Genomic DNA, 24,192 nt, shown 5'->3' with positions numbered 1-24,192 from the left:
ACATAGTGCGGAGAGCTCGCGACAGTCTGGAGCCCACACCAGTCGATTGTATAAGCAGGTCATCTTCTAAGTGTCTTTAGATTTAAGAATAGATATTGCTTTGCACTCTATATTATGCCATTATAAAGAGGCGTTGATCTCTGGGTAGATCTATGCGAAGGTAATTGATACAAGTTCAGGTTTTTGCCAGGACACTTATAAGATTAAGATTTCGTCGGTTGCTTCGACCCTTTCTAATACACATTGGTGTATACCGGAAAAAAATACCAATTCTCAGCCGATATGAACCGATTTATAAATCACTCAAAATATTGTCTAAAATAATTTAACCGATACAGGACTCATAGGAACCGGTTCAGTTTTTATTATCGGAAATTCCAAGACCTTTCCAATGAGCTCAAACTAGAGCGCTCCCTATTCCCTACAACATTTTTAACAGTTTACCTTGAAAAACCATTATTAGGAATGATCCAACGGTATTTTCGTATAAGGACGAAATGGTCGCCTAGGTAATCTCTAAACCATATCCAAAAATAAAAAAAATCGCACGACGCGTTTTCGAGCAAACCCAAAAAACTTAGTTTTGGAGTGAAAGTGAAGGCATAGGAGGAAAATGAGCGACGTATTAATGGTACCGTCAACTTATGGTGGGCCTTTCAAGGTTCCAAGTCTCTATCTCCAACCGCTTGAGCTCTAGGCGTGGTGACGTTTTCGAGTACTATATTATTCATCGTTATGGTTGGCCGAACATTCAAAGGACTATCAGATGAATATTTCCAATCGTTAGAACGAAATAAGAACAAATAATGTCGAAGAAACAAATGTTGCCAAAATAGAGAGGGAAAATTGCTTTTCTGTTGTAGCAAAAGCCTAAGAGAAACAATATAATTAAACTTAATTTGTGAAACTCACCTTAGATGAACAGTTAGGCTGGATTTCTGTATGAAATGCTTCCCACAATGCTCGCACTGCCATTCTTTAACGCCAGAATGTTGCTTCATGTGCATCACGAACGAGCCCCTTTGTACAAAATCTGCTCGAAAAATTAAACAGAAATATTAAAGAACCGCCCTGGATCACAATTGAAACAAATAGTAAATTTACCTTTTCCACAAATGTTGCAAACGTATGGTCTGACTCCAGTGTGATAGCGAAGGTGGAGCTTGAAGTTGCATTCCTGTTTGAAATGTTTCCCACAGTAATTACAGAGGAACGGTCGATCTCCGGTGTGAGTGCGCTCATGATTGACAAGATGATGGTGCTGGATGAAGGACTTTTCGCAGTAGCGACATTTGTGCTTCTTATTTGGATCATGAGACTTTAGGTGATACTCAAATTTGACTTTGTTGGTAAATTTGGCCAGGCAGTGCGGACACTCATGTTCAGTGACCTCGTGAACGGACTTCTTGTGCTTATTCATGTACACTTTGCTCTTGAAGCCTTGACCGCAAATTGAACACTTGAAACTGTTGTTCTCATTGTGAGACTGGATGTGGGTATTACGATTTGAGATACTTTGGAAAGTTTTCTGGCATATTGGACAAGCGTGGTGTTTGTCTTTGGGATCTTTGGGATGTTGGGTGCGCATGTGAAGTTTGAGCTCCCCTTTTCCTTTAAATTCCGCATTGCAAAGATGGCACACGACATATCTCGTTATGAGATGATCTATTTTAGTCGGATGATCCATAACATGTTCCAGGAGCAACAACTAAATAGATCGTGGAAGATCATCAGTTACAAAAGCAAAGGAAACGTTTTTCAAGTGATACACTTCTATGGTTATGAGAGCTTTGGTTCTACCAAGTTTAAGAATGACTTTCAGAAATTTCTTATTGTAAAAGATCCGAGCCTACACCAAAAAATGTACAAGTAAGTACTTTTTTCAGGAGGTCAGACTTGTTAAAGATTCCAAAACAATCTCTCTGAAACATATTCATTAAAATAAACGACACATTTTTTTAGATATCTCAAAAAACATGAGTTAATGCAGCTTTATGAAAAGGGTCCTTCGAAAACCACAAGAAGTTACTCTCTCTAACCGTTCGGACGCTTTGATAGTCGTTACTCTTTGCGAGTCGTACTCTCAAAGTCAATACAATCTTCGAACAACTCAAATTTGTTAATATGTTAGCTGAGATTCTTTACAATCTCAGCTTTTGTGGTCCTAGGTGAAATTCGACCTCATGAGATCGGGCCCAAATTTTGGATTTACACGTTTTGACACTCATAAATCACGAATAGGGGAGAGTGGGGCATATTTGTCAAAATGGATATTTTTTCACGAGCTATCAGAGAACCTCAATGACTTTTATTAAGCATATTCTTACAGACAATTTACCGCTCTACAACTTTACCAACGTTATTTTACTCTAACTCAAAAAGAAATGTGATTTCCGAGCAATTTTCTAAAAGATGATTTTGTGGAAATTCTCAAAACCGCTGAGGCAAATTTTGCCCCAGGTCTTAGAATCTGCACCATTTCTATTAAATTGGAGGATCAAATGTCATAATTTTAATACTATTATCCTTTATGAAACCTCTATTACAAAATTATTCCTCATCTAGGGTAAATTCTATGTAAAACTCTGCAAGTTGTTAGTATCTTGATAATTCCAAGAACCTCTGAGAGCTTGGACGCAATTTGTGTCTTGGATTTCAAATTTCTAAGATATTTGACAGATTTTTGACCTTGATTTGATTTTTTGGCATGGGGTTTTTTTTGCCATTTTCTTTCGCTTTGTTACGAGTTCTAGTGAATGATTGAAATATCCAATTGAATTATTTTGAATTTTTTCTTTTATAACTTTAACCAGAACATTTTTTATTATCTAAACGAGAAATTTTCTGTTTATAGAACTCCAGAGAAATTTAGGCCTTAAAAACTCATTTGTGATGTTGGAAGTTCTTTCAAAAATTCTTTAATCTCTTCCTGTTTTAATTGTTTTGCCTCATAAATCATCTGCAGTCTCCTCGGAACCAGTGACTGGTTGTTTCTATTCGCCGTGTGGAACATGGGCATTCTTCGTTTTTTGATAATACAGTAGAAGACCCTCGCTAATTCGGCTCTTTTAAGATTGGGCTACTTTTTAATTCGGGCGGCAGTTGAATTTGAAAAAAAAAACTTTGTTGCTATTTTTCAAGTTCGATTATGATTATCAAATGAAGCAAATATGCTTAAATTTGTCATTATTTGTTTTAATTTTCATGTAATTTTGCATTATTAAAAGGTTTTCATCAAATTTATAATAGCAATAAGCTTGTAAACTCAATATGAGTATGCAGATGAAGAAAAAATCGTTGCATTTCAAACAATTTGACGTCCGAATTTCTCTCTAATTCGGTTGACATTTCGGATCCAATTGCCCGAATTTGAGAGAATCTACTGTATTTTCCCCATGCCTTCTGACAAATTTTACCCCGAGTGTTCATTTTTAATAAAACTAAGGTAAAGTGCCCTCGAGTCGACCGGTGGTCAATATTTGAATGTTTGATGATGAATTTCTATAAAATTGTCACTTATTCGTATTTATTTATGAAATAATTGACCTATTAATGTTAGATCATACGCCAAATATTAGTGCAAATATAAATAAATTGAATAAATAACTCCACCGGTCGAATTGAGGAACCGGTCGACTTAAGGGCACTTTACCTTACTTCTGGAGAAAAATCAATTTGGAAAATTGACAAACGGAAAACAGATTCGTGTTCAGCATGTCCAAATTAATCAGCAAACACACACTAATGCAAAAATTTTGGAAAGTAAGTTGATGAAAATTGATATCTCTTGAAGGGCAAATATTTTAAAAACAGGGCACAAAATTTCAATATATTTTTATTTGCTATATTCCTTGCTCGAATTCCTTAAAACCTTTGACGTTTATTGAGGTTTGCGAAGGCAATAATCTATGATAAAAATTTGAAGTCTCGGTCTCTTTTCTTTTGGAAGATATTGAATTTTAAAATTTTCGATTTGACAAATTTTACCCCAGTCTCCCTTATCATATAATGCTAAAAATCGATTTTCGTGGACGTCCCGTCCTGTCCGGAGTACAAACGCTGCTGGAGAGAGAACGGAGAGAGATATCGACAAGCGGTTTTCGGAAAAGGTTAAATGTCTATAGGCGGCTAGAAGTAGGTGATATTAGATCCGACCCTAACCCCCCCCCCCCCCTCCCCTACGGCAAGTATGGAATACCCACAAATTTTGATTTTTCAATAACTCAGCCCCTGTGGCAAGACCGATCTCAAATTTTAGTATTATGTTATAGCTGGACTTAGAAGCTTTTGATGCTTTCGATCAGTACTAAAATTAAGGTCCTCCGCGACCCCCCTGACCCGAGTTATAAGGGATCAAAAATTAAATTTTTAAATGGTCATACATCACCGGTTCTAATTATCGGAATTCGAAAAAAATGGTGCTTTTGGAAAGGTCTCGTGGAATAGAGTAGGGGGAAGTGGGGTACCTTTAAAATTGGGATTTTTCACCTAATTTTAAATAAAATTGAGCCTTATCGTGATATCATTTAGCTGCACAAACAGATTGAGAAACTGAATTACATCATGATATTGCTCAGTTCTATTTAAACATAGGAGGAAAATCCCAATTTCAAAGGTGCTCCACTTTCAAAGGTGCCCCACTTCCCTCTACAACCTTTTTGACACGCTAACCTCATCCGATTCTATCGAAATATCGATTTTTCAAAATTCAATTTTGATTCGAAAACTAGACGATGTTTTTTCTCTAAATTTTAGTATATTGTAGCTGAGGTCGAGACCTTTCCAATGGTGGATCCCTTCCGCCCTATTCCAACACAGTACCCTGATCCTTACTATATCGAAATGGACCGTATTCTACCTCTAATGATTCTATTCACCGATTTTGTTAGCCTTTCGCACTCAGACTATTTAAAATAGAAAATGACCAGTGATAAGCCCAGATAAGCTTAAGGTAGCTGAGATTCTTTAAGACAACCCCGAAATGCGTGCAACTCGGGGTGCTTGCAACTCGGAATGCGTGAAAATTCGATTGTGAGTTGAATTTTGGGGGTAAAGAATCGAGTAAACTGTTTTTGCCGATCGAAATGAATAAAATTGGCTCGACGCGATTCTTTACCCCCAAACTTCAACTCGCAATCAAATTTTCATGCATTCAAAATTGAAAGCACCCTGAATTGCGTATTTCGAGGTCACCTATTAGGGGAATGTGGGCATGGTTCGCACAGAGTGAACCTTCAAACGATGCGATTTTTTTCTTTGTTTGCAAAGAGCTGACTTACCATTTCACATCTCGTTTCATGAGCTTAATAATTATAAGTAAGTGTGCCAAATTTCGACATAGTTGCATGCAAGCGCCAAAGCCTCAAGTTTGAAATGTAATATTTTTAATACAAATTCATTTTTTTTATTCCTTCTTCTTAAGGAGTATTGTTTGGAACCTTGTAAAGAGTTTACCGTCTTTATTTGCTCTGAAATCATTCTTAATACATTTAAAAATAAATAAAAATGCAAACATAGCTTTGGTGGCCTATTTCGGCCACCTTCATTCTCATAGATTTTTGCCTTTCGGGAATTCTTCCAAAGCCCATTTTACGTCATCTCGTTCGTCGAAGATACATTTTTTTGTTATTTTTTCCATTGTATAATCTCTAGGGTATATATAAAAACTAAAAATTCTTGGAAATTTGAGGAACACAAAAGGTGGCCGGAATTGCAAGCTGGCCGGAATTTGGCACACTTGCCCTATCTAATGGCTAAGAAATGATGAACTAGCTTTTTGCAAATAACGAAAAAATTTGCGTTGTTTGAAGGTTCACTCTGTGCGAACCATGTCAACATTCTCCTAAAACCTCAGCTACACAGTAAAAAAGAGATGAAATTGGCTAGTTGAATTCTATTAGTTGAATTGAACTGGTTGAAATTTCGAATAACAACCATTGAAAAAATCAACTTTCAATTGAAAAGGAATCAATTAAATTGCAGAACTAGTAAAATTCAACCCTCGATAATGGCCCAAATGCAATAAATAGTAGTAATAATTACTAAAATAGTAATAAAATGAAGCAACAAAATGGCATAAACTTCATTCAACGTCTGATTGAATATTGCTACGATTATCGCGTGTAATAGAATCAATTCGATTTTCGTAGTAATTTTTCAATCGATTATCGCAGCAAAAAGTTCAACTTTCAACTAATTTCGTTTGAACTCATTCTTCTTTTTATATTTTGTGTAATTTCAGTACAATTGTTGAAGGAAAATTCAACTTACTTTGCTTTTCAACTTCGAAAATTCAACTTGTTTGCTTTTCAACTTTGCTTACTACGATAATCGTTGCAAATTTACTACAATTATCGATGCTCTCCCATTACACGCGATAATCGTAGTAATTATTTTTTACTGTGTACCATAAGTCTATCTGGGTTTATCACTGGTTTCCAGACCTGAGATTATTACGTACTACGGACGCCCTAGTCCGATTTTAACGGATGATTATTTTGAGAATCAAGGCTATTGAAAACTACCGCTACTCTATATGGGACCGATCGCAAATACTTGATAGGACCGTTAATTAAGGGAATGTTGGCATGGTTCGCACAGAGTGAACCTTCAAACAACGCAATTTTTTCGTTATTTGCAAAAAGCTAGTTCGTCATTTCTTAGCCATTATAAATAATTATTAAGCTCATGAGACGAGATGAGAAATGGTAAGTCAGCTCTTTGCAAACAAAGAGAAAATTCGCATCGTTTGAAGGTTCACTCTGTGCGAACCATGCCCACGTTCCCCTAATTCCTAATTAGGATAAAATTTTTTAATTGGAATAAAAAAAACATTTACCTCTTCTGAGAAGGACTTTGAGCAGACGTTGCAAGTAAATTCTGTTTTCTCATCTGCTGCACTTTGGCCCACAGCATTGTCGTCCTGAAGTTCGGGAATCTCATCTGTGAGCCATTGCCAGCCTGCTCCTGCCTTTTCTTTGCTCTCCCCTTCCGCACAATCAGTCCTGTCGTCACAGTCTTTGATCTCCTCCACTCTTTCATCTATTGCAGTTAACGCAGGTTCTTCTGAAAGAGAAATGATGGAAATGATCGTCAGGAAAGGATTAATTATTTTAAAAATTAATATTCACACCTTTGAGCTTTGTGATTAAAATCTCTTCCTCGTGTTCTTTTTCTTCTGCAATCTCATCTGAGATTTCTCCACATGTGCTTTCTGCACCATTTAAGAAATGCTTTTCGAGGACTTCTTGGGACCTCTGGCAGAGTGTCCGGAAGGAAGATACAGTTTTTACATTACTGAAACAACCACCACAAATTCGCTGAGGCTTTCCATCATCCAGCCCAATCTAATGAGAAATTATGTGAGTGTTTTATAACAGTGAGAAATACCTGAAGATATTTACCTTCAATTGAAGATACTGAAATTGCTGGATGATCTTTTCCTGAGATGCTTCTTGGACATATTCACCCTCAATGCCGATTCCATTGAGATCTAACTGTGCCAGGCAGCATCTGCACGTGTCTTGTAAAGAATATATCTGGTTTTTTCCCTGAGAATCACTCATTCCTTCTTATAAAATACAACTTTTGAAAAACCAGGAGAATTGGAGAAAATAAGTTTTCTCCGGGAACTTTTGGGGAAGCAACAAAACGTCAAAAACATAACCTCTTTCACAACTCGCCAAACCTGGAAATTTTTGCTGAGCTAGGAAGAAATCCGATTGGAAAATGAGTTCTGCAACTGTTGATCCTCGTCGTCCTGACAAAGTGAACAGGTACAAACCACCATCCAGTAATGGTCAGCAAGGAAATGAGGATTTAATGCCTGATTATATGAATATTCTGGGTAAGTTAGGCGAGAATTAATGGGAGGAAGGAGCTGTGAATTTCATTGTCATTCCAGGGATGGTCTTTTCCATGTGCGGATTGATGATGAAATCTAAATGGTGTTCCTGGGCAGCTCTTTTCTCCTCGTGCATCTCATTTGCTAACAATCGAGTATCGGATGATTCGAAACAGGTTAGAATTGCAAAGAATAATCTTCCGGATAGAAAACCTTGAATGAAATTATTCCCTTTGCCAGATCCTCTCATCATTTATGCTAAGTGTGAGTGCTGTGGTGATGTCCTACCTTCAGAATCCAACACCTCTGACACCTCCATGGGCATCTACTTGAGATTTACAGCCCATCAAAATTCCAAAGGGTTCATAGCAGAGTCCAGAATATTTATCGGAAACTGGGAAATATATATTTAAAAAGAATTCTCTATGAATTAATTGGGTCAAATGGGTCAAATATTTCACAGCAAAACCCTTGAGCCTGCTGACAGAGAATCCTCAGCAATTGCAATCCTCTTCTTTACCATCTCCAGTTGGTCCTCAGGTAAGTCCAATTTGTTGGCTTTCTTTAGCAGGAAATGATTCAGGAAGAGCTTCAAATTGGTTTTGAATTGATTCAATTGAGCACTTGGGGAAATTTTATCAAATACCTTTGAAAAAAAGAGAAAATCAAAGATTTAGCATTTTAGAATCCTAACACGTCCCTGAAAAATTACCTTTTTGCACGTGTAATCATCTTTCAAGAGAATAGATAGCAGGATTCTCCTAACAAATTTCACAGTTGGCCTCTCAATCTCACCATAATCAATGACTTTGAGGATTGAAAGAGGCTGAGCTCCTTCCTCAATCAGATGAGCAATGAATCTCGAAAAGTTCTCAATCTGAGCATCGGTATGTTTACCCAGAATCTTAATTTTATCCCAAGCGGCAAATTGAATGGCCAGTCGATATTTCCGGTCAAAAAAGCATAATTTCTCAGCCACAACGGCATAGAATGCATTGTACACTGACTCACAGATGCACGAATAGATGAGAATTGATGCAATCACCCGGAGATCCTTAATGGAAAGTTCTATAAGTTGATTGAAGGCATCAGTCTGATCGGTGGCTGTCATGAGGGTGCAGAAAACATTCCTTTTGTCCTCTGTATTCATTCTGTGTGTATTGGCAAGCTCTAACACTTCGTCGCTGAATTGTTGGACCTTTTTCCTGTTGGAAGTCCCTTGATCCTCAGATTGCCTTCCAGTCCAGGCTGAACCCACAATCCACCATTTTCCCCTCTGATCCGTATTCAAGAGATCATCCAAGGTGATATTGAGTGTTGTAACGTATTTGCCATTCTTCAGAATTCCCTTGAGAACCTTTCGTAAGTGCTCAGCCAGGCTGGGATCATAGTTAGGAATCTTGAGCATATTGTTATTCTTCACAGCTACCAAAATATCCAGCATGAACTTCATTCTTGTGCTGAAAAGACAAAATATATAGCAGTCCTTAAGATGAGCTCACTGATATTAGCTTATGGCAATTGAGATTTTTAAAGATGTCCTACGAATGCACAATTTCTCATGTTAGAATTTCTTGGAAGTTGAGTCGCTACACTGAGAGAAATCCGAAAAAATTAAAATAATATTCCGGAAATGTTTATTTTATCCCGCAGTATTGATCCGAAATTGGTGTAAATATTATGCTTTTTAAATGTATTAGGGGTTAAAACTACCATTTTTCATGTTAATTTTACCCTTAAAAAGGTGTAAAATTAACACTAAAAAATGTTGATACAGTAGAGTCTCGCTATAGTCCGTATTTGGTTTCAAATTTGACACTTGGGTCGCACTATAGTCCATTTAATTTTTTAAAATTATCAACGATTTTTAGTATTGAAATTGCTCGACGGCTTCCACTTTCTTTGCGATTGTGGAACTTGTCCTTGCTCTCTTCATTGTGGATCACAATTATCACAACTAAGTTTGCCAAAAATATTAAAATAAATTTGCATGTCGCATACTAAAAAACATAACCTAACTTAAAATCAGTGCTTTGAAATCAACGGTCAATAAATTGTGGACTATAGAGCGATGGCCTATAGCGAGACTCTACTGTATATCGTCGGTTGCGGCTACCTCTGTCGTATCTGCATTTCTTTTGTGTCAGCATTTCACGCAAGAGGGGACGTCTGAATTGTAGTTGCTCCGAATGCAGATACAAAACAAATGCAGATACGACAGAGGTAGCCGCAACCGACGATATTTTTACACCTAAAAAGTGTTAAAGTTCTGAGAAAAAATGTTAATCGCACTCTCTTTTTCTTCTCAGTGTAGAAAGTATCCATTTAATGAGGGAGGGGTATCGAAGAGCAGAAGTCGATACCTCATACCGTTTGTCCTCTAGATTAGAAAAATGCAGGCAACAGAGACGAAATATATCTGCCTCAAACCAGAATTGCACTGAGGATGTTTCTCTACTTCGGTGAATGCTCTTACATTTGAGTAACGCACAATCAATTTTGTTTTTTAAACATTTTTGACATTTTAATTATGCCCAGCGTACAATAATAGTCAGCACACAGTAACTTTTGTTTGAAAATATGTTTACATAATTTCCTATGAGAGTGAGCGAGATGACTAGATCTAGATTTACAGTCAGTCTCAATAAAATGTCAAAAACATGTTTATACAGAACAAAAGTTATTGTGCGTTATGACCAGCGCACAATAAATTTTGTTTGTAAACATGTTTTCAAAATTTCCCATGAGAATGAGCGAGATGACTAGATGTAGAACTCATTCACTCTCATTGATATCTCAAAAACATGTTTACTAAACAAAAGTTATTGTGCGCTGATCATTATGACCATCACACAATAAGTTTTGTTTGTAAACATGTTTTCAAAATTTCCCATGAGAATGAGTGAGATCACTAGATGTAGATCTCACACACTCTCATTGAAATGTTAAAAACATGTTTATAAAACAAAAGTTATTGTGCGTTAGGCATAATGGCCAACGCACAATAACTTTTGTTTTGTAAAGATGTTTTTGACATTTTCAATGAGAATGCATAAAATCTAGATCTAGTCATCTCCTCTCACTCTCACAGAAAATTTTGAAAACACATTTACAAACAAAAGTTATTGTGCGCTGAGCTTATAATAACCAACGCACAATAACTTTTCTTTTGTAAACATACTCGTCACTTAAATCAGCATTTATCGTAACTTCCTTTTGACAACCTATCAGGAGACGAAATTTTCAGTTCAGCTTTATTTTTCTTAAAAATGAGCCAGGAATGCGATACTTTTTAGTCAAAATAATAAAAGTGGCACTAATAAACTGTAAGTTAACTCGAGAAAATATTTATAAAATGATTTAAAAAGCTGAAATATTTATGGTATGAGAAACACATTATATAATATTTTATCGTAAGTTTCATCGTTTATAAAGCCGTAACTTCCAATGTTGGAGCATTTATTCAATGGACAAGGATCCCTATAGTACCTACCTATAAATTCATACAAGTCTCGTTCTCTGAAGTCTAATATCTAATTTAAAAAATCGAAATGTTTGTAACTACCCCAAATAACTACATATTTCTTATACTGTCCGATATAATTTTGGAAGGGAATGAGAAGGCAAAGAAATGAAAAGATAAAACGTCGTAGAAAATATAAAACTTATGAGTAGGGGGAAGTGGGGCACCTTTGAAAGTGGGGCACATTTAAAATTGGGATTTTCTCCTATGTTTAAATGGAACTGAGCCATATCATAATAATAATTTAGCTTCTCAATCTGTGCATCTAAATTATATCACAATGAGGCTCAATTTTATTTAAAAATAGGTGAAAAATCCGAATTTCAAAGGTGCCCACTTTCAAATGTGCCCCATTTCCCCCTAAGAGAAAGAGTAGATACTCTTAGGGGGAAATGGGGCACATTTGAAACTCGGGAACCTTTGCAATTGGGATTTTTCTCCTATATTTAAGTGGAACTGAGCCATATCACAATGTAACTTAGCTTCTTAATCTGTTTGTGCACCTAAATTATATCACGATAAGGCTCAATTTTATTTTAAAATAGGTAAAAAAAAATTTCGATTTCAAAGGTTTCCCACTTTCAAATGTGCCCCACTTCCCCCTACTAGCTTTTATATAAAAAGACGATTTTTCTGTAATATTCATTTTCTTTTTGAGATTGAGCAATAGAGACGAATATATCAAGTCCTAATTATTCTTTTTAATGCAATTTTAGTATAATTCTAAAATGATCCGAAGACCTTCCCAACTACGAGAAACACTCCTTCTTTAGTCTTCAGTTTTCACTAATCAGAAGTGCAAACAGTCCAAGTTATTCACTTGGATTATTTTTAGGCAATACTCGGCTTATTACGAAAACTAAAGCAAAAGGTCGAAAATTTTAAAATTCGATATCTTCCTAAGCTTTATTTTTTTATCATCATTATTTCTTGAAGCTCCTCGGACTTCCAAAATTTAAGGATAGGAGCAAGGAATGTGGAGAATATAAAATACTGAGACTATGAGCAGTTCTCTTTTTAAAAAAAAAATATTGTCGAATCTGAGAAAGAGCTTTTCCACCGCTTTGCTCTGGAGATTGGTCACCTCACCAACGCTAAGACGGCGGTGGACGCTAAAAACTGCAGTCTTTCACCTGTCTAGGGGGTTCCCCATTGAGGGACAATGAATTAATTAACTTTATATTGCCTTATTGGGAGTTAATTTTATAAAATCATTTTTGAAATATTCCCTAAATACATTTGAAATATATTTTTTTTGTAATTAGCGAGGAAAATGTTTTGCATACATCATTGTAATTTATTCAAAAAATATCTCATGTAGGGGAAAGCGCGCTAACTTCGGACGATTTATTCTTCGAACAATTCATGTTTTTCAATGTGTTATAAATGAATTTGGCCCATTATTATAATATATTTTAATATCTAATGTCTCAAATTTACAGAAATGAGCATTGTGTGAAATCCATAAAGAACATAGAGAAAAATTGAATTGTCCGAAGCTTGAGATGTCCGAAGGTAGCGCGCTTTCTTCTAAGTGTGTAGTTTTTCTGTGTCGCAGGAATGAATCTGCGGGCTTTATTCGATCCCGAAAATGCAACTCAAAACGGAACTCCTTGTACTCAAAAAAAAAAAAAATCGTAGGCTCTAAGGTCTAAGCGATTTCCTTCAAAATCTCAGTGAAGAGTTCTTAGACTTTTAGATTACTAGCATTTTTTGTTGATTTTTCATGTAATACCTTCATTCCAAACAGCTCGCTTTTTCAAATTTCGGGATCCCTGAATACAAAAAAATCTTGTTAGATCCGTCAGGGAATCTATAAGGGCCCTTAAGGCAATCATGTGGATGAGCGCTTTGACCGCCGGGATCCAGGGGTTTTTAAGGCCCTGGGATTTTTCGGATCTTGGGTTTTTCGAAATTCTGGAAATTACGAAGTATACTCTGAATTCTCAAGGTCCCGATCGTCCTGATATAAAATTATGATTTCTGGTAACCTCAATTCATTTTTCTGAAATTAAATCGATTTCATTTAGAAAACTTTCATGCTTTATTTACAATTGAGAGATCCCAGAGGTTGAAATCAAAGCTAAGACGACGATGGCTGCATGAAAATTAATTGAAGACGTAACTAAATCGCAATGAAAGTCTTTCGAAAAACGCTTTAGCAAAGTTTGAGCCCGATCAAAAATCGCAAAATTTAGTCACAATAAATGAAATTAAAATAAAAGGCATTAGAAAAATTCTTACTTGTCTTTTAGTGCATCCGGAAGGGTGTCTGCTTTCTCGCGTATTTCTCCAATGAAATCCTTCAGAGCTGCAGGATCATCTTTTCTCAGGGCAAATCCTACAGCGCGGAATATCACAAGAATACACTCAACACACTTTTCACTCAGTTGAATGCTTAGTCTCTTTAGCAGTTCCAAGATGAGGCCATGCTGACATATCCGAAAAGTGTACAGGTGACAGAGGAATACAACTACATTGTCCAGTTCCTTGTTCTCTACATCGTAAGATTCAATTTGATTGAGTTTCGTATCGAATCTCTCGACGAGAGCTTCCAGGAAATGGGCACCAACCTCACTTCCAACATTGGCATGCAGAACAGCAATGAATAGAGAGTGTTCGAGGATCATTCGTTCAGCAGCAGCAATTGGTGTGATGATAGACTCGAGGATTAGGGAACAGATAGTGTGATTCATATCGTGACGAGAATTTTTCATATAGAGATCTTCAGTGTCCTTGGCTATTTTCTGCAGATTTGTCTCAGTTAGACGATTGAGCCATCCTTTTAGTTGCTTCTGAAGTCTCTGGAGCTTTTCTTGCTTCTCAGGACTTTCAGACAAATCACTGGATTTTTTGGCTCGTAACTGCGGTGGGATGTATTTTCCATTTGTAGGCGTTTCAGTTACGACTTTTCCCTCCCGATTTCTCTTCCGGCCATAGATGTCCTCGCAGTTTTCCTCTTCTTCAGATGCTCCTACGCTATCTTCTGGAGCTTCTTCCTTATCACTCTCAGATTCACCGTCGGCAACTGAATCCTCAGCATCCGAGCCTTCATTTTCTGACTCATCAGATTCATATTTTGGGGCTCGAACGTATTTGTGAGACTCTTGGTCATCTTCTGAATCTGAGTCACTATCTGAATATTCATTACCCTCCGGATCCTCCCCCTCTGAACTCTCTGAATCTCTCGATTCAAGTTCACTGTCGCTTCCGAAGTATTTCTTCTCTGCTTCCTTCAAACGACTTTCTTTCACGTCTTCGGACACTTCCTTTTTTGACTTTTTCATATTTTTCCCATTAGTAAGTGAACTGGTATTTTCATCATCGAGATCATCTGCTTCCTTGGCAGCCTTATACATTTTGTCAATATTTTCCGGAAGACAGAGTTCCAGAATATAGTCAAATCCATCATCGAAGCATTTTGGCACAGTTCTGTCGCTCTTCTTTTTATCAATCTTCAGCTTTTTTTCTAATTGACGAATTAGGCGATCTTCTTTCTCATTTTCTGCCTTCAGCTGTTCAATTCTCCTCTTCCTGGATCCACTAGTAATCTCCTTCACAAGTTTATTCTTCTTTTCTGCAGCTTTTATAAATCGATCCATAGGATTCTCAATAATAGTGGGCTTCTCACCAGTAGAACTAGGCTCTGGGGCTGACACAATCTCATCGTCTGAGGGAATCTCTTCATCTGACATGTCAGGTTCGGCTTGAGGGGCTCTCTTCCTGCTAACCTTCTTCTCGCCTCTCAATTCAGGCAGTTTTTTCTTCTTGGAAAAGAATTCATGCTTTACCCGCTTCTTTTGCTGTCTCTTTTGTTTCCGGAGTTCTTTTCTTGTTGGAGGTCTCTTTTTCTTCTCCTGGCTTTTGGTTTTGCCCATTTTTCCGCGTTTTTCCTGGAAAAGGACAGAAAAGAATGAGGTTAGAAACAAACTTTTGCCCAGATCCCTTTTTTGTCATGCGAGTTTCTCTCATTTATTGATTTGTGAGGAAAAAGAGATGCAAACCTTCTCTTAGAACAATTCTAAATTGAGTTTCACGTTACTGTAATTAATAATAAAATACGACTCAGAGAAATATTTTCCACTGTACACACGAAAATTCACACCAAATTGATATTTTTACAAAACAATTTTATGAATTTTGCAGTTATGACCATTAGCGCCGCCTAGCAGAAACATTTTGAATCAATATTTGTGAGGTTATACAAAGCGCGGGATCTTTTCCCGCCTTTAACTCTTTCCGGACCGCAAGGCTGCAAGCCAAATTCACCATTTTTTAATCAAAAATATCTAAGCTCAAGAATTAATTGAGGTCCTACAAAAAAATATCTTACATTTGGACATCCTTATAGTTTGTAATCATCCACAAGAATAGGATTTTTATCAGTTCTTAATAAGTAAAAAACATTGTTTTTCACAGAACATTCTTATGCTGCTTTGGGTACTCAGCGTACTCAGAGTCCCAAAAGAGACGAAAGAGTTAATAAAACAATTCTTTTACTCATTTTTTCCTTTTACTGTATATTATTTTTAATATGTTTTGTAGTTAAATGTTGTTTTGTACAATTATTGGTATGACTAAAAAAATAACACACTACACTGACACTTTACAAATAAAAAAAATGTAGAGAAATTGTAATATCCTCCCTGGTTCCTTTTCCTTTTTAACTTTTCCGGAGATTAGTGCGAGGTATGTTTGCTTAGACTGTACTGGCTACAGATACAGCAATATTGCTGGAGAGATTCTGTTGTGTGTTCTGGTGCGTCTTCATGTGAGTCTTAAGTGTGCTGGATTGCAGAAAAGATGTTCCACAAACTCTGCATACATAGGGACGTTCACCTAAAAAATATCCTCATTAGTTTACAAATGTACAAATTTATACAAATAAAAAGCATCCTATTTACCTGTATGAGTTCTTGTATGGGATACCATATCACTCTTCTGGGCAAAAGAACGTTCACAGAATTTGCATTCGTAAGGCTTTTCTCCTGTGTGAGTCCTTCGATGATTTTTTAGGGTTCCCAATGCTGTAAATCGCATTGGACAGAAGTCACAAGCATAAGGGCGTTCACCAGTATGGATTCTTTTGTGTTTCACCTGGAAAATTTAATTAAAGTTCTAATTTTAGGGTAAATGTCCTAATTCAAAACATTTTCCAGACGCTTTAGTTTTAATTTTACTGCTCGGAAGTTCACAGAGAGAGCAGTCATTCGATTTTTTCACCCCCCAAAATTTCTACCCCTCAAGGACCATCTTTCTTAAAAATGTCGTCATCACGCTTTTTGTCCGTCTGTGCGTCTGACCTTTATGCGTTACCATGCATAAAGGCCAAACGGTTAGAGATAGAGACTTGGGACTTTCGGGGATCCCACCCATTAAGTTGACAGTTGACCCAAGGATAATTAACATGTCCTCATTTCCGCTCATCCCTCCCAAACCATGTTTTTTGGGATTGCTCGAAAACGCGTCATTCAGAGACCTTATTAATCCCGTTAAATCATTCCTAACAACGATTTTTCAAGGCCAAATATTAACTCTTTCCGGACCGCAGCATATATGCTGCAAGCCAATTTTACAATTTTTAATCAAAAATATCTAAGCTCAGGAATTAATTGAGGTCCTACAAAAAATATATTACATTTGGACATCCTTATAGTTTGTAATCATCCACAAGAATCTGATTTTTATCAGTTCTGAATAATTAAAAAACATTGTTTTTCACAGAACATTCATATGCTTCTTTGGGTACGACAATCCCAAAAGAGACGAAAGAGTTAAAACAGCTCTAGAGAGCATATTTCTCAACCTAATGGTAACATATTTAGGCTCGTGCGAAAGGTATTGGAATTTCCGATTAAAGTGAACCCATTCTAATCGATTTTGAACCGGTAAATAACCGGTTGATAATCAATAACTATTTTTGTCTGAAAATTAAATTTATTATTCTTCTTAAAACTGTTTTGTGGTATTTTTTGAGTAATTTATGAATTGATTCTACATAGTTAAGAATCAATAAACAGTAAATAATGCAAAAGGGAGACTTGGGCAAAATTTGTCAAAACGAAAAATTCAACATTCACTATTTTCTAAAATAAAAGAGACTGAGGCTTGAAATTTTTATTATAGATAGCCTCCATGAACCTTCTTAAACTTACAAAGTTTCAAGAGATTCGAGGAAGGATTATGTAAAATAAAAAATAATTAAATTTTGAGCCCTATTTTTGGAATATTTGGATTAAAGAAAATATCAATACTGATTAGCTCAATTTAAGGGCATTTCTCGTTAAAAAGTCTATTTGATATTTTTAACGTTTGCGAGAGTAAAACGTCATATATTATCCGAAGACTGACAAAATTTGCCCCAGCAATTTTGAGAATCTCCACAAAATCGACTTTTAGAAAATGATTCGAAAATCACATTTCTTTCGAGATAGAGGAAACTAGTCTTCTGCAATGTTGTAGATCAGTAAATTTCCTATATGCTCATTATAAAACGTTTCAGTTTATTCAGAGCTCATGAAAGAATTAAATATGCGTTTTGACGACAAGTTTTGCCCCAGTCTCCTCTACTTCAAAGGTGCAGCATCTAAATCACGAGTTCGAGCAGTTTACAAAAACTAGGATACTTTGCAACCCCTTTGTACTACTCAAACTCAAAGAGAAAGCGGTAATATAGGGGAAAGTGCGCTACCTTCGAACGACTGTAGCTTGGGACAACTCATTTTTTTTATGTTCTTAATGGATTACACCGATTTGACCCACGGCTCTTGTCAAGAAATTTTAGGCATTAGACTAGGTATTGTTGCACAATAAACCCCCCCAAGGGGCATTTGATATCCAAATAATGTATGTCTCAAATGTAACCAACATATTTTCAACGTAATCGAGCTATTTCTTTAAAATATAATGTATGAACACAATGGATGTAAATTATATGAAAATTATGTGCGTTGAACGCCAGTATAATAACTTGACTAAAAATTGTATAGAAAATATCAGGTATTTTCTATTAATACATATAATACATTTTGTTTGATAAATTCCAGTTAAAATATTGTTATTTTCCCTTTTAAAATTACGACCAAACATTTTTGATCTATAAACAACTCATAATATAATCTATTTTTGAGTGAAAATGTATAAAACTATGTCAAATATTTCTAAAGTATATTTGTCTTACATATTCATGCCATTATGTTCACATAATGTCGTTAAATTGTATGAACATCATGTTCTGATACATTTTAGTTACATTTGTTCCATAAAAGACACAAGTTATATACAACTTGTCTTCTTTTTGTATGACACTGCCAGATTGTCAAATTCTACTTTGTTTACTAAGCAGAAGTTCATCTGCGAGTGAAAATTTGTCAAAAAAGTGATGTCTCACATTAATTAGAGTCCCGAAATGCACCAGCGTGTGTAGAAAAATCGAGTATACAGATAAAAGGCATTAAATTTTACAAAGTAAGTACAAATGATGAAAAAATAGTGAATTAACACTTCGTTTGTGAGAGCTAATATTTTCTTCCTTTAATTGCGTACCGCAAGTACAAGCGTTAGGACAGCTTCCAGATCATTTGATATGAAATCAAATTGCAGAATGAGTGCCCAGAATGCAGAAAAGTTTATCAAAAGCGTAATCTTTCAGCGTTTTGACATTTTTGCTGTGTAGTGATATTATTGTCGTAAGAAGTCTACAAAATGTAAATATTATACACGACATCTTGAGAAATATAATCACTAAAATATATAAATGTGTTTTATTTTCTGCTTTTCTTACTTATTCGCGTTACAATATCATGATTTTATTTTATCAGAACAAAAAGAAGATTATGGCATGGAAAAGTACAGAAAATTGGCGACGCCAAACTCAAATTAATGGAAAAATTATACACAAAACATTGCAGTGCAATGATATTTGTTCAAATTATTGTTCAAAGGGCTGTATTCTATCAATACACGCAGTAAAAATTTAAGAACCATAAGTTTTTTAAATGATATAATGTAAAAAGCAATAAATTTATTCAATTTTGTTTTATTTAATTTCTCAGCTTTCCCTTAAGAATTTCAAATCGGGAATGAAATTTTGTTCACTAATATTTTAGCCTCTAACGGAAAGCAATTATTGCATTAAACTTTCATACGCGATGAAAGTGCACGAGGCACAAAAAATGTGACTGAATCGTTGAGGATAATTATTTATTCATTTGAGGAAAATATTTGAGCAAGACTTAAAGAAAAATTGACAAGAAATGACAGTTCTTCAGTCAATAGTTATAATATTGGTATGACAGAGTGATTATATTTTATTTAGTCATAAACAATACATTTTACCGTACATGATGACTCGATTAACTCTAAAATAAAAAATTGTTATATTTCGGCTATAAAAATTCCCCATTCACCCGAATATGGGCCTGTTTTATGCGGTTATATAGAAGAAATTTGTAAAGTCTTCGCCATCATTTTCGTATAGATATCAGACATCTCTACTCATTTATGGCGATAAATGCTCCTTGGGCGGCAGGTTTATTTTTACTCTATAAAACCTAAATCTGAAGAACCGGTTCCGACCAATGTGGGACGACCCTTTTGACGCACGCTACACTATACTGACTTCTACCTACTTGACGTTACTACACTGTTATACTCTGCCGTACCCCACCTAGGCCTGGTCCTGGACCGAGGTCAAAACTACTTCTCCACGCTGGGAATTTCACCGGAATTGGGACAATATGCCTACCTGAAGTTATTTCTTTCTAATGTTTGTACCTAATCGCAAAGTAGAATGATGTAGGAATCTAGGATATTTTTTGCAAATCTCCAGCTACTTGCTATATAAAAAATATTTAAGCTCAAAAATTACGAATTTTCAAATTTTCACATTGGTGCTTAAATTTTAATATTTTTAATATTTCTAATTTTTTAAGCAAAAAAACCTCTTGGGACTAGAAATTGTAATAACTCTACATAATATTTCTCAGCAAAGTAAAAATTATAGTTTATTGGTCTTTTCAGGAAAGCTTTATAATTTTCATGGGTCATATATGACCCAATCGTCCATAAAGGTAAAAAATAGCGAATTGATTTTCCAAGTTTTGAGGTCAGAATGTTTCATGTTTTTGTTTATGTGTGCGCAAAATAGTCAAATATTGTGTGATAATATCATTTAGCTGAGATTTCCCAGTGAAATACTGACTGAAGCAAGTAATATTTTGATAATTTACCAAATACTTCTACGTAAATGTTGTAAATTCATAACTTTTTACTCTTGTACATGACTTCAAAAATGGAAAAAAAAAATTTATGATCAATGAACCCGAAATCATCCACATATTATGCCCGGAAGATAGCGATGATGCCGACAATCTTGTCCTTAACGAAAGCGACATAATATATTTGGAACAAGACGTGGATGAAATGGACTTTGAAGTCTTCATAGAAAACGCATCAACTCCGGAAGAACTCCCAGATCCACAGCAAAGTGCAACTATACGTCTTAAATTCCCAGAGACAAACAACATTGCACCTACCCATTACCATCAAACATGTTTCGAAGAATACTGAGGGAGGTGCACATGGTGCTATCAGAAAAGAGGATTATAAGACCAATTGTATTTGTGAGGCATGCGACATTTATCGCCGTGTTACCAGTACTTGAAATTGTTTCGATTAATATCATAAAAATAAAAAATGAAGTAAACAATAATACATTTTTATGATAAAAATTATTGTTTTTGTGTACCACTCTTCAAGATTCTTTGAGACCAAAAATTGAATGAGATATTTTTTAAATAAATTTTTGATCGTTTTAATTTCTACTCGTACTCTAAATAACTCTTTTTACTAATCACAAATATATTCAAGTTATTCCTCCTATAAAAATAATAGAGCGAACGAGTAAACTAGTCGTCTGGAAAAAAATTGTGCTTTTTTACCTTTATGGACGATTGGGTCATATATGACCCATAGTTCTCCAGGACTTCTAGGGATAGGAAAATTTTTTTCTAACCATAAATCTGTTATTTAGGTTAAAATATCGAGGGAAAATTGATTTCGTTGAATTTTGCTCAGCGGAAAGCTTATCGTCCTTAAAGGGTTAAGTTATAATATTAGAATGGATCAAGTTCATTAAAATCACATCGAAAAAAAGTTATTCGAAGTTTGAGTTGTCCTAGGGTAGCGCGCTTTTCCTTAATCGATTTTTTCCACTTGTTACCGTCCCATAGCTTAAACACTAAAAGATATCAACTTCCTGTTTTCGGTGACCCATAATAAAATAAATAAAAGGCAATATCTCCAGACGTTTCTCTCTTTTCACACTATCCCTCTTCGATCCCCTCAAAACCACCATTAAATAATTTCGAATATGTTTTAGAGGTAGTCCATATTGAACATTTCGTCTAAATATACCTATGACCGGAAAATTCGCCATTTGGAATTACTGAAAGTCAAATTTATTTAAATTTGTTTTTTTTTTTGAAAAGTTATTGAAATTTCGAACTCGGCTGCATCGATCTTCATCGGTAATGAATCGGTTAAGTACCGATTTATGAATAATTTTTTCGGAATTTTTCTAAATTTATTCACGAGCTAGAGGGCAAACGGTAAGAGATATCGACTTTCGGTCTTCGATGACAACTCCCCATAAGTCAATACTATCTCGGACATTTATTTTCTCCTAACTCCTCTTTATCTCCTCCAAAACCATGCTTTTTCGGTTCTTTTCAAAATTGATCCAAACTTTTTCGATGATTTTCGAATATTTTTTAAAGATAGTACAGAGACAAACATTTCGTCCAAACATGCCTATGACCGAAAGATCCGCTGCTTTGAATTAACAAAGATCAAAAGGATCAAAGGTCAATCACTTTTTTCAACCAATTTGGTTGAATTTGTTTTTTTTTTTTTTGGAAAGATCTTGACATTTCTTATCCGGTTATATTAATTCGAATCGGTTATGAATTGGTCAAGTTAATTTCATTTGAGTAATTTTTCTCGAAATTTCTTTTATAATTGCACGTGAGTATGTTACTAATGATATAAAAAAATCTAAAATGGAGACTTCTTAGCCACTTTCCTAGTTCAGAATTGTTTTTTGATTTATGAATGAATAATTCGTTAATAAACCGGTGTACTTGCAAAACGATATTTCACTATTTCATTATTAGGTTTAGAAATTATTCGAGCTACTACCAAAAATATCCTGTTTTGAGCGTTCTTAAAGTTTTTAATTATCCACGAGAATCGGTTTTTATTAGTTGTAAATAGTCCAAAAAATAATTTATTGATGAATATAAAGAATCCTAATTATTTGATAATTAAAAAAGAATGTAACTTACCAAAGAGCTGGAAGTTGTAAATCCCGATCCACATGTGTCGCATACGAAGGGATGTTCCCCTGAGTGTTTCCTCATGTGAGCATCCAATTCTCCTTTGCTCACGAAGGTTTTCTCACACGTTACGCACTTGTAGGGCTTGAATTTATTGTGCCTCATTGTGTGCTGTTTCAAATTGGTCGATTGGCTGAATCCCTTGCCACAAATCGAGCAGAGAAAAGGACGTTCTCCACTGTGTATCCTCAGATGGTCCTTAAGGGAGGAGATCATGTTGAAACCTAGAGGATTAAAGGGTATTAATCGCAGAATGGAAAAGAAATTCCCAAGTGAATTACATTTTCCACATTCTCTGCATTGATGCTTCTTCAGGCCTTTATGAGTTGTTGCATGGGAGGTGAGTTGGTCTTCTGTGGAGAATAATTTTGGGCAGTCTGGACACTTGAAGGGCTTATCTTTGGTACTGTGAGTACCCATGTGCTGAACAAGATTTCTCTTTCGCACAAAAACCCGATTGCAAATGTTACACTGAAAAGAGATCTCCTGGCACTTGTTGGTCTTTTGATGTCTCATCAGAGACTTTCGTCGGGCAAAGTATGAGCCACATTTTGCACAGCTAAATTCAGATTTTATACCCAGACTCGAGCCTGCCGGCTGTGTCTCCTTCAAAGGGGTAAATGATTGACTTTCAACCATTGAATCCTCTTTGACATCGCATGTCTCCTCAATCACAAAATGCTGCTCACTGGAGGTATCTTTGATCTCGTTACTCGTCTCATAGGTTTGACTATTTTCATAGCCGGAAGATTCAATTTTCAAGTAATTGCTAAGTTCTTCGAGAGTTTGTGGTTCAGGCATTTGCTGTCCAAGGAGACTGTCTTTTTTCTCTTCCTCTTCTTCTGTTGCCTGATTGAGGCATGCTATCAGGGCTATTTCATTCTTCTCGCACTTTTCTTTGAAGCAAAATGCCCTCGTGAGCTCATGAACACAGGAAATGCAGACATTATTGGGAAGACTGAGGCTTCGGTTGAGCTGCAAGATAAAAATTTACCTCAATCTCTTTGGACAACATTTTCAGCAGGAAATATCTCACCTTGACGAGTGAATTCAACATATCCATAATTGTGGGAGAATCTACAAGGATTCAATCAACAGATTAGATAATATAAATTGTATTTAAATAGTAAAATTTACCTTCATTGCTGGGATTTTCAATTGCAATGCAGTATCTCGAGTAGATTGATAGCAAATCTGTGGATTCCTCCAAGCACACTCTACATATTTTCTCAAAGGACGTTGTCATATCCTTCTTCCACACTTCCACCATTGTCCAGGATACACAAAAAGTGATTTAATTGTGAATTTTTATGATAAAATCATTTCGGTATGTTTTTCATTGACAATCAAAACACAAACACTGGACTTTTTTTTTACCCCACCCTGCAGATAAAAATCTACAGACCTGCAGTTTTTGACTTGTGCGCCAT

At 35.6% G+C, this 24,192-nt stretch overlaps 3 protein-coding genes across 3 annotated transcripts in view; 1 reads left to right on the top strand and 2 right to left on the bottom strand.

Moving 5' to 3' along the window:
• LOC129804363 (uncharacterized) overlaps positions 1-24,132 on the bottom strand; it is a 26,285-nt gene extending 2,153 nt beyond the window's left edge. The window contains exons 1-15 of the mRNA XM_055851645.1: positions 23,900-24,132; positions 23,799-23,839; positions 23,044-23,737; positions 22,712-22,986; positions 16,271-16,463; positions 16,072-16,205; positions 13,611-15,259; positions 8,556-9,303; positions 8,313-8,489; positions 8,132-8,168; positions 7,404-7,567; positions 7,133-7,346; positions 6,839-7,065; positions 1,105-1,708; positions 913-1,033 (exon numbers count right to left, since the gene is read on the bottom strand). Of these exons, the coding sequence (XP_055707620.1) occupies positions 913-1,033; positions 1,105-1,708; positions 6,839-7,065; positions 7,133-7,346; positions 7,404-7,567; positions 8,132-8,168; positions 8,313-8,489; positions 8,556-9,303; positions 13,611-15,259; positions 16,072-16,205; positions 16,271-16,463; positions 22,712-22,986; positions 23,044-23,737; positions 23,799-23,839; positions 23,900-24,032 (5,411 nt within the window). The 5' untranslated portion in view covers positions 24,033-24,132. The remainder of the gene's footprint in view (positions 1-912; positions 1,034-1,104; positions 1,709-6,838; positions 7,066-7,132; positions 7,347-7,403; positions 7,568-8,131; positions 8,169-8,312; positions 8,490-8,555; positions 9,304-13,610; positions 15,260-16,071; positions 16,206-16,270; positions 16,464-22,711; positions 22,987-23,043; positions 23,738-23,798; positions 23,840-23,899) is intronic.
• Positions 7,557-8,262, top strand: LOC129799376 (protein Asterix). The gene is made up of 3 exons (XM_055843205.1): positions 7,557-7,846; positions 7,904-8,019; positions 8,084-8,262. Exons 1-3 carry the CDS (start codon positions 7,729-7,731, stop codon positions 8,174-8,176), a joined length of 327 nt encoding a protein of 108 aa, XP_055699180.1. The 5' UTR covers positions 7,557-7,728; the 3' UTR covers positions 8,177-8,262.
• Positions 8,227-15,516, bottom strand: LOC129799280 (nucleolar MIF4G domain-containing protein 1 homolog). The gene is made up of 4 exons (XM_055843030.1): positions 15,371-15,516; positions 13,611-15,259; positions 8,556-9,303; positions 8,227-8,489 (listed from the first exon to the last, which is right to left on the bottom strand). The coding sequence occupies exons 2-4, from the start codon at positions 15,242-15,244 to the stop codon at positions 8,301-8,303; spliced, it is 2,571 nt and encodes an 856-aa protein (XP_055699005.1). The 5' UTR covers positions 15,245-15,259; positions 15,371-15,516; the 3' UTR covers positions 8,227-8,300.
• Positions 24,133-24,192: the final 60 nt, after the last annotated feature.

The sequence above is a fragment of the Phlebotomus papatasi genome, chromosome 1 (assembly GCF_024763615.1).
Source record: "Phlebotomus papatasi isolate M1 chromosome 1, Ppap_2.1, whole genome shotgun sequence".
NCBI lineage: Eukaryota > Metazoa > Arthropoda > Insecta > Diptera > Psychodidae > Phlebotomus > Phlebotomus papatasi.
The sequence above is the reverse complement of the archived record's forward strand: the minus strand, read 5'-3'. Positions and strand labels throughout refer to the sequence as shown.

Excerpts from the sequence above, each read along its gene's own strand:
- LOC129799376 (XM_055843205.1), top strand. The coding sequence starts at position 7,729 with ATGAGTTCTGCAACTGTTGATCCTCGTCGTCCTGACAAAGTGAACAGG. Across the intron at positions 7,847-7,903 it reads TGATTATATGAATATTCTGG|GGATGGTCTTTTCCATGTGC; the intron begins GTAAGTTAGGCG and ends TTGTCATTCCAG. Across the intron at positions 8,020-8,083 it reads TATCGGATGATTCGAAACAG|ATCCTCTCATCATTTATGCT; the intron begins GTTAGAATTGCA and ends TCCCTTTGCCAG.
- LOC129799280 (XM_055843030.1), bottom strand. The coding sequence starts at position 15,244 with ATGGGCAAAACCAAAAGCCAGGAGAAGAAAAAGAGACCTCCAACAAGA. Across the intron at positions 9,304-13,610 it reads CCGGATGCACTAAAAGACAA|CACAAGAATGAAGTTCATGC; the intron begins GTAAGAATTTTT and ends TTGTCTTTTCAG. Across the intron at positions 8,490-8,555 it reads ATGATTACACGTGCAAAAAG|GTATTTGATAAAATTTCCCC; the intron begins GTAATTTTTCAG and ends TTTTTTTCAAAG.